At 24.7% G+C, this 10,418-nt stretch overlaps 2 protein-coding genes across 4 annotated transcripts; one reads left to right on the top strand and one right to left on the bottom strand.

Annotated features, from left to right (window-relative positions):
- Positions 1–1,801: 1,801 nt before the first annotated feature.
- On the top strand, positions 1,802–5,455 carry LOC123275447 (kynurenine 3-monooxygenase). Its single transcript, XM_044743587.1, has 10 exons — positions 1,802–1,979; positions 2,248–2,317; positions 2,377–2,567; positions 2,634–2,682; positions 3,354–3,441; positions 3,510–3,705; positions 3,787–4,128; positions 4,437–4,577; positions 4,878–5,039; positions 5,113–5,455. The coding sequence occupies exons 1-10, from the start codon at positions 1,929–1,931 to the stop codon at positions 5,203–5,205; spliced, it is 1,383 nt and encodes a 460-aa protein (XP_044599522.1). The 5' UTR covers positions 1,802–1,928; the 3' UTR covers positions 5,206–5,455.
- Positions 5,456–5,773: 318 nt separating this feature from the next.
- Positions 5,774–8,843, bottom strand: LOC123275448 (2-acylglycerol O-acyltransferase 2-A-like). 3 transcript variants are annotated; one of them, XM_044743590.1, is made up of 6 exons: positions 7,549–8,843; positions 6,719–6,993; positions 6,458–6,647; positions 6,188–6,387; positions 6,080–6,086; positions 5,774–5,997 (listed from the first exon to the last, which is right to left on the bottom strand). In XM_044743590.1, exons 1-6 carry the CDS (start codon positions 7,773–7,775, stop codon positions 5,964–5,966), a joined length of 933 nt encoding a protein of 310 aa, XP_044599525.1. In that variant the 5' UTR covers positions 7,776–8,843; the 3' UTR covers positions 5,774–5,963. The 3 variants fall into 3 exon arrangements, with proteins under 3 accessions (XP_044599525.1, XP_044599524.1, XP_044599526.1); XM_044743589.1 differs by lacking the exon at positions 6,080–6,086 and having other exon boundaries at positions 7,549–7,931; positions 8,082–8,843; XM_044743591.1 differs by having other exon boundaries at positions 5,910–5,997; positions 6,080–6,091.
- Positions 8,844–10,418: the final 1,575 nt, after the last annotated feature.

Genomic DNA, 10,418 nt, shown 5'->3' with positions numbered 1-10,418 from the left:
TTTATCATATCTTTGCTTTCCGACCGTTACCTGAAAATCACATAAATGATGGCATAACTTTTTTTTTTGCTTTGCGTAGGAGGTTTAGCTGAGCTGCAGAGTTGAGGGGAGAAACTTATGTGTAATGGATGCAAGAAAGAAGCTTTTATTTTCAACTCAACTATTTCATATAAACAATTTTTAAAAATACACTTTATTTTTTACTTTTTTTTTTTTTTTTTTTGAGCGAACAATTTTTTTATTCTGTGATTTTTTAAGAAATAAATTGTCTGTAAAAATAAATTTTTTGTCGTTTTTTTGTTTCAGATGTACGATCGATAAAAATACAGCTCTATCAGAATGTGGCAATATGCTTTTAATGTTATAAAAAGAAAAATCTTTACAACTGAACCAAATGCTACCATTTATGATGTCTTGTCTTTAGGTATAAATTATTACTTTGGTTACTTTAATGTATTGTAGGTTTGTGTTAATAAATATTTACGAAATTTAATTTATTCTGATGTCAAGGTTGGATGTAAAAAAAAATACCGTGGATAATTATAGCTTAATGCATGTGGAGCATTGGAAAATATCATGATATTCAAAATATATATAGACTAAGGTGAGTTGTAAATAAACAATATTTTTGTAAATATTTATATTTATTTATTCGTTGATCATGTAATGTTTTTATTCAAAAGTATATTTAAATTAAACTTATTTACGAGTTTTTCAAATTCATTTTGTTTTCACTGTTCACTTTATTACAAGAAAACATTTGAGTCTGCTTTTTTATTAATAAACCGATTTTTACTAAATTTCAACATGCTATACGTAATTGATTAAACTAATTTTTTTGATACTTTTTAAGCGCAAGCTATTAAATAATGCTTCACGCTGCTCCAAAATTTCTCAGCGATATACATGTAAAATATATTTCAACAATCTTTTCAGTAAACTTTAAAAATCAAATTTAAAAAAAGTTATTCTAATCCGAGAAACCTGTGATGTCAATCATGTATGAAATTTCGTAGGCATGATAACTTTTGAACCACGTAAATAATTGATTCAATTAGTCATCATATAATAAATTGGTATTTAAATTCAGAAGAAATTTTCTAATTTATCAGACTATTTTATATTTAAAATATACACTGATAGAAGGATTTATTTGTATCAAAAAATATTTGTTAATAGTTAACAAATAATTTATTAGAGACCACTTTTTAACATTAAACAAATATTTGTTAGTATTTAAAATAATTTGTTTGTATTTAATAAATCTGATATTCATTTATTAAATATTAATAAATCTTTTTAAATGCTAAGAAATATTTATTAAAGACTAAAAAGTGGTCTCTAATAAATGATTTGTTAAATATTAACAAATATTTTTAACTATAAACAAATCCTTCTATCAGTGTGAAGGTTTCCCAATCTTAGCACTTGAAATAATTCTGTACAATAAAGAATAATTGGTTATGGTAATTCTTTTTTTTTTTTTTTTTAAATTACGTAATTGCTCAAAGTTTACACTTATGAATTCTCAAAATTTCTTTGTATTTTTTTAAAATTAATGCGAGTGCTCTTTCAAAAATTTTTTAATAACTATCAAGAAAAACAATAATTCGAAATTAATTAATTCATGTGAATACTAATTATGATGCGAAATATTCACGATAAATTGAATGTCAGATAAAAATTTTTTAATAGTGATAACAATTCATTACATTAAGGTCATAAAATAATAATCGCAAATATAGTTTTATATAATTCTGTTTATCTGTAAAATTACGATGTCTATTTGGTTAAAGTTTTTAATTATTAGCAGTGATAACGAAAATAATTACTTAGAAGGGAGAGAAATTTGTATAATGGTAGTAGTGCATGTGTATCATCCAGACTAATAATCCTCTTACTACTTACTCAGTTCGATACTGGACACCATGAAGAAAACAACTCGCGGTATGGACATCATTATCGTTGGAGGCGGTTTGGTATGTTTATATATTTATATCTATATTTGAATTATTACGAGTGTAAAACACAAGCTTAAATAGATAAATAAAATAAATTTATTTACATTTAAATTCAAAATACAAAACATAAGTACATAATAATTCATAGAACTCTTGGAAGATGGAAATTATTATCTAGAATGAAATTGTTAAGAAAATCTTTTTTACATAATAGTCTTAATAATTAAATATATTAATCATTTATTCTAGTTATTATCATTATTATTGACGTAATAAATTTTTTTAGGTCGGAGGATTAGCTGCTTGTGCTCTTGCTAAACGTGGTCATCGTGTTCGTGTTTATGAGTATCGATCTGGTAATTATTTTATCAAAATAAATAATGATTATATCAATTAATAAAAAAATATTTTTAAGATATAAGAATAGAAGAAGCGCGCGGTCAAAGCATTGACCTTTCTCTGTCATATCGCGGTCGTCAAGCGCTAAAACTTATTGATCTTGAAGACAAAATTGTCAATCATCATGGTATTTCTATGCGAGGTAGAATGCTTCATGGTAAAGATGGCAGTCTTAAAGAAATGATTTATGACAGCGTTAAAAAAAATGTAAGTTTTATTTATTTTTATTTAGTTATTTTGTTTTTATGAAATTTAAATTATTTTTTTTTTCAGACACTTTACTCTGTCAGCCGATTGTATATGAATCAAGTTCTTCTTGATGGTAAATTTTTTTTATTTCTTATTCGGTCAATACTGAAAATAACAGACGTCCGATGATTAACTTGTTTTTATCAACAAATAAATAATTATTTTAAAAAATATTCAAAAATATGTTAAATAAGTTAAAGTTTTTTTTGATAGTAAATTTATTCAAAAATTTTCCAGACGTCTGCTGTTTTAATTATCATAATTTTAGTACTTCATGTACCTGTAAGTTTGAATTTAAACCATAAAAATGTATACACATGTATATTTATATAATAATTGAGGAGAAAAGACGGAGTCGTCTTACATCGAGCTTAAAGAAACCTTATAAGAGACGATATCAAATTTCTTCCTCCCTTTATCCATTCGGAAAGAATGGATATGTTAATACGACGTGGTATAACTTTTTTATGATAATAATCATAATTGTTAAACTTTTCCTCTTGTAAATTTGTTCTTGAGATAAAAGAAATAAAAATATTAATCAACAAATTATATTATACTTACATAAATTCATAAATTTAAGTATAAGCTCTCAAACAAAAATTTACTTGGGAAAAGAAAAAGAATATTTATGACAGTAGATTGTATTACCTGAAAGAACCACAAGACAAGGATTTAAATATAGAATTGAATTTCAATGTATCAAATAAAATTTATTTTTTTTTTGCTTGACTGAAACCACAGCTGCTGATGAATATCCAGCGGTAACTTTGTTTTTCAACCATAAACTTTTGGAAGCTGATTTAGACAATGGAAAATTGAAATTTTCAAAGTAAGTTTTGATTTTTACTTTTATAATATTTAATATTTTTAAATATTTTTACACACGGTTAATGGTAGGACAAATACGCAAGAAGTAATAGAAGTAGAAGCTGACTTAATAATTGGAGCAGACGGCGCTCATTCAACAGTTAGAAAAATGATGTTGAAAAGACCTGGTTTTGATTTTTCACAAATTTATATTGAACATGGCTATGTTGAGCTCAATATTCCGCCTCGAATGATTGATGAGAAAAATCCAGAACGTGGGCATGAGGTAATAAAAATTTTTGTTTTTTATACTGATGTGTTATATTTTTAATTTATTGAAGATAACTTTCTACATATTTTTTTCTAGTTTTGCATGAGCTCTAACCATTTACACATCTGGCCACGAGGTACATTTATGATGATAGCTATGCCGAATGATGATCACTCATTTACCGGAAATATTTTTGCTCCACTGGATATTCTTAATGGTCTGGATACTCCAAAAAAAGTTGTAGACTTTTTTACCGAGCAATTTTCTGATGTAGTTCCGCTTATTGGTAGCCACCAAACTCTAGTTGATAACTTTTTTATGGTCAAACCGAAATCACTTATATCAATTAAATGTAATCCGTATCATATGGGAAAAAGCATTATTTTGGGTGATGCTGCACATGCTATGGTACCTTTTTATGCCCAAGGAATGAATGCAGTGAGTATCTTGTTTTTAATAAATAAATATTAATGTAAATATATTTAAACTTATACATAGATTTCTTTGAATCATTTAAGTAATGTCTTTACTTATTTCTCTCCGTATATAAAAAAAAAAAACCCATTAATTAATTCTTATTTGAGATTTATTTGTCTTGAGAATTTTCAATGATTTTCCTCTACGTTGCTCTAATTTAAGGGAAATAAAATAATAAAATACCTAATATTAAATTTTAATAGTTAAAATGTGTCCTCTGAAAGTTATATTTAATAATAATTTTTTTTTATTCTAAAATATAAATCTAGGCATTTGAAGATGTTGTAATACTCAATGAGTTAATGGATCTTTATAATGAAGATATGTCAAAAGTATTACCGGCTTTCTCAAAAAAACGATGCGCTGATGCCCACGCCATTTGTGATCTTGCTATGTATAATTACATTGAAGTAAGTATTGGAATTAAGTATCCTATAATCAACCTCTCCCATTATTTCAGCTTTCTTCTGAATTATTTTAAGACTGGTAACTAGATTATAATTTCATACTTATTAAGTTATTATTTTTAAAAAATCACTCAGTCGGAATATCAGTACTTTGTTATAAATCACAGTGTATTTGTCTCTTTATATTTAAATATCATAGATGAAAGAATCCCGTTTCTATAAACCTAAGCACTTTAATTAATTTTATAGTTCAATAAGTACAAAATTTTTATAAAATTTGCAAAATAAGTTTTATTATTACAGATGCGAGAACTCGTCTTGAAAAAATCATTTCTAATGCGTCGTACAGTTGATACATTTCTTCATTGGATGTGTCCAGACAATTGGCTGCCACTCTATAATTCTATTCACTTCAGCCGGATGGGATTCCGCGATTGTGTTAAAAATCGTGCTTGGCAGGATAAAGTGAGTTAATTTTTTATTAAAATAAACGACCTCATAAACTTAACACTCCAAATATATTATTTTTAATTTTCAGATTCTCCAAAGATGCATGTGGTTTTTATTTACGGTTATAGCGCTCGGTATACTTTTTACTTCATTAAATACAGCCTATTGGCATCGAGCCTAATTTTTAATAATAATTTAATAATCATTCATCGCTTTATAATAATCTTTTCATTATTAATTATGAAACCACTAGCACTCCAAACAAGTAATCAATAATATCAAATTTGATATAGTATAGATTCTAGGTCAATAATAAGAAAATATATCGATGTTCTAATCAACAAATTGTTTAGCTCCATATTTTTTAGTAGGTGATTCTTTGACATTTTTCTATAATAATATTCCGAATAAATATTAGTTGGATAATCTGAACAATATTTTTATACATACAATAGATACTTAATTGATTTTTAGATAAAGAAAAATTTTAATATACTCTTTTTTCTGATAAATGGAGGATTTTTCTGAAGTGGAATTAAACAATTTGCTATTTAGAACATCGATATATAAATCTTTTGCTTGCATAATTATTATCGAATATTTTATAACATGATAAAATTATAAACTAAACTTACATTTATATATTAGCTCTTCACATATTCAGGTTCTATCAATTTAATTAACAAGCACGTGCACTTTTGTACTTATTTTTTGTAGATAAAATAAAAAGTGATAATCAACATATAAAGTGTTTATAAATTTTTTTATCTCGTAATCGATTAATCTTTAATCAAGTTGTTTTACAGATAAATAATTTATTCTAATATCAAATTAATATCTTTAGGATTGCTTAAATAATTGTATTTTTGTGTTTCAAAAAATTCTAACAATTTTTCTTTAAATAGGCCATGGTACTTGTCTATTTCTTCATTAGATGGTTCAGTAATTTTTGGGATATTTAGAGGTGCTCCAACTGAAAAAAAAAAAAAAATAAGTAAATAAAAATAAAAATAGTTGTGGAATAGGAACAAAAAAATTTTTCAATTGTAACCTACTCTAATTCTTCACTTTATAAGTCATGGAAAAAAAAAAATATTTTTTTTTACGATATTATAAATAAAATAATTAAATCATTATAATAAAAAAATAATTCTAGATATTACCAACAACATTGATTGGTCTTCTATAGGGTACGATACCAAATGTATATTGAAATAATCCTCGACCTTTAACAATTACTGGAATAAGTCCCGTGTAATTCCTCATTGTTTGTTGAAAATTATGTAAAAATGAATTTTCTTTAGCATTAACCTGATCGTATATATCTGTTTCGCCAAATGAAAAAACTGGTACCAATGGTGCACTACAAAGAAATATATTAAATAGTAAAGTAAATAAATCAAAAATACATGATATTAAAAATGAATACCAACCCTGTTTTTAATGCCATCCTAATAAAACCTTTTCTTTTATTATAAATAATACGATATGTAGATGGTTTGCAATTCAAAGCTTCTGCTGCTCCACCAACTATCAGTATGACAGCTTTATTTAAATCTTCTGGGCTTGTTGTTTTATAGGATAACAAATTTTCAATACTTTCAGCACTTGAACTGCAAGCTCCTATGTTATAAATTTTTATTAGGTAACACAATGTTAAATTCTGTTAATTAGTGGTTTCATAAAATATTTACCACAGCAGTATGCGAATTCTCTGAAAAATGGTGCCATAAAATGCTGAGTGAGAGTAAGCATTTTAGACTCAAGACCCGGAAAGAGTTTTTCAAAGTCCAAAATGTTGGTTGCAAATGCTGCAAAAGCGCCTGACGCTAAAATTCCATGAGGGTATGCGCAAAATAAATAATTTTTTGATGGCTCAAGATCTACCGTCTTATGGAGTTTTATTGGAAAATAATCACGGTAATAATACCACCATAAACTATTTTTTAAAGGCTGAGTCCATCGTCTTCTATATAAAATAAAAAAATTACTTTTATTGATATGTACAGATGAAAATCATCTCTATAGGACAGATATTTTTGCTGTACATTTTTAACTATATGTATTTTAAATGTCTGTAATTTTTTGGTAATAAATTATTATTATTATTTTAAATTTTAACTAAAGTTAAATTGAAAAAAAATAATTTCAATTTGGAAAATTCGGATAATTGAAGAATATTAAAAAATTCAAAATAATTAAATAAAAAAATTACAAGTAATAATTTTCGGGGATCTTAAAATAAAAAATTTATAAAATTAATTAAAAAAGAATCATGTGAAGAAAAAAATATTTAATAAGTAAAAATGAATAAATAAAAATATTAATGTCAAAAATAGCAGATGCCTAAAAATTGTTTTTTTGAAAAAAAAAAAAAAAAAAAAATTAAATACTCCGAAAAAAAAATTTTTTTCACCATTTTAAAAGTACTTTTTAGCAAATATAACAGTCGTCTTATAACATGTATTTACTAAAATGACTATGAATCTCAATTATAGTAAAAATAAAATTTCTAATAACTTACGCACGCCCACCTCGGATACAAGTATCTTTATCATAATATATCCACACTAAATAAAAAATAATAAAATATCTTATCCACGTAGTAAAAAGAAGAAAATAAATAGTTGTAAGCCATCCTATAACACCACCAAATCCTAATACAAATATCCATGCGGCGGCGGCAAGTGTTTGTAGTCTTCTTTGTAACGGCACTCGAAGGGGTGCAAAGTGAATTCCAAATAATTCCATTGGTTAATAATTAAACTCTTAACAAAACTAACACAACTCGTTGGAAAATTTTTTTTTTATACAATTTTAACGATATTTGTGTCCTTATGAAACTAGAAAATTAGTTTTCGAACTAACGATAAGTGTTCATAGTTTGCTTATGTGCGTCCTTATGACCTGCAATTTTATCAAATTTTATTGAAAGCATAGATAAAAAACAGTTTAAGTTTTTAATGGGTATTTTAATTTTTTGCGTTAACTCATTAAATTAAAAAAGAACGCGTTTATTAACAACGAAATATACCACTGACATGATAACATATTTACAATATATAAAAAATTTTAAACATATAATCCGCTGCAACTTGATACACACGTATCTGTTTGGGTGCACAAATTTACCGGTGCACTGTTTAATAATTACTTATCAGTATTCTACATTCTTTGAACATTGAACATATTGATGTACTATTAAATATGACGGTAAAAACTTAAATAACAAAAAAAAAAAGTAAATAATGAATGCACTTGTCCATTTTAAACACCTCAATACTAGTTTCAATAATAGCGACTTCCAACCGACGAACTTTGTATTTAAGACCAAGTTCTTCGTTACGATAACTTTTATCTTATCCATCAGGTAATACCGACATAACTAATTATTTTTCACCGACTTTATTCTATTATGTCGTATTCTGATGACAAAATTATAAATTTAATAATAACCAGAATCCTTCGTGCTATAAAAAAATCATTATCTTAAACGTAGAACTGCTGTTGTTATGGTAAATTATTAATATTAGTTTTTTTTTTTTTTTGTAAGTAAATAACACATAATATTTGTAGTTGTATTTTGTGATGTAACTTTAAAGATATGTATGACGACGGATAATGATCTTGCAAATACCTTTTATTGTATAAGTAAATGAACCATTAAATTTTATTGTATGCTTACGGAAACAAGGTTTTTTTTTTCTTAAATTCTTAATTTCCAATTACCGCCGATGTCATACATTGATTTTTTTGATAGTAAAATATTGATTAGGTGAAAATAATAATTATAATTGTTGTGTACATAAAATATTTCTAAGTAGTACAATATTAAATGTAAATAATAATTTTTTTCTAAAAAGAAAATAAAACTTGAGCTTATTTGGAATAATTAATTAAATTAAGAAAATACTTGTTGAAGATATAACAATAAACATGTCTTCTATTAAATTATATGTAAATTAATTATGAATGATGGCTTATGACACTATGAACATTTAGAAGCGATGTAAATACATTCTTAAATTCAGTCGTTATTGTTTTTAATACTTTAATAATAATGTATGATATTTTATTCTTATATTAAGAGTGTTTTTTTTAAATTACTAAATTTTTTTTATAGTTTTCAATTGAATTTTTAGTGAAACAATAAATAAATTATCGATATTAATTTAAAGTAATAATGACATGCCAAAACATAAAAATATTTACAATAAACCAGTTGTTTTTGTTTAATTTATGTATAATTTTTTAACAATTCATTAACAGGAAAATTCATATTTTCCACTACGAATAATTTTTTTCCTTTTAATACTCTTTTGTAATTATTGAATTTTTAAATATATGGAGAAAAATTACAATAATACGAAAACAAATGTTTAATAAAAAACTTTTTAATTAAATAACAATTTAAAATTTTTTTAACATATTTTTTTATAATAGAAATTAAAAAGAAGTCAAAAATATTCAAAATACTATATAGTTAAGTAACTAAATTATTATTAAACATCAATTCTTACAAATAAAAAGTTTTTGTCCGTTACAATCCTCATTGTTTAATTTGGTTAATTAGGTAGACAAAAAATGGCAATTTATTCTCTACGAGAGGGGTTTTTTTTTTTATCATGTCGCCGATAGGCTTATTGACTTATTACAGAGATTATTCAAAACATTTTAACCAAGCGTAAAAAATATCACCGAAATAAATTTAATATTTTTAATATATTTATTATAACGTTAATAACATTAAATCCATTAGTCTATGACATACATGCTGATTGTCCATCTTTTTAAGGTATCCTTCAATCAATAGTCCACTACAAATTACAACTTTTTTATTTTAAATTAAGAAAGTATTCATTCAAAAATCTTTACTCTTTTAGTTTTCTGGTGATATTTTTTCTACATTTTATATTTGCACATCATAAACAATCAACAATATACCACCATAATTACATTTAAATTATTTATTCTCTAACAAAACAATTTTTTTTTTTTTACTTAGTTAAGCATTCTAGTACCGTTTAAAATGGAACTTAAACTATTAATTACTCAATTAAATAAAAATTGATTGTAGTTATAAAATGCTATGTATTGATAATTAAATATTTATAAAAAAAAAAATATTTAAATAATACGAAAAAAAATTAATTTTAATTTTTCTGTATTTATACAGTAAATAAAACAATTTTTAAAAATTTTATTACGTATTGTTGAATATTATCTTAAATAAATTTAAATCATAAACGGCATAAAATCACTTAAAAATTTTTTTCATTGATAATTTTTAATAACGGCGCGAATCTAATATTACGGGGTAGCACAAGCTCTTGAAATCTTATTGCTTCACTTAATAATTTCCTAATTTATTAAGCCTACATGGGTATTACTTGA

Source organism: Cotesia glomerata, linkage group LG1 (assembly GCF_020080835.1).
Source record: "Cotesia glomerata isolate CgM1 linkage group LG1, MPM_Cglom_v2.3, whole genome shotgun sequence".
Lineage (NCBI taxonomy): Eukaryota > Metazoa > Arthropoda > Insecta > Hymenoptera > Braconidae > Cotesia > Cotesia glomerata.
Note: the sequence above shows the minus strand (reverse complement) of the source record. Positions and strands in the feature narration are given on the sequence as shown.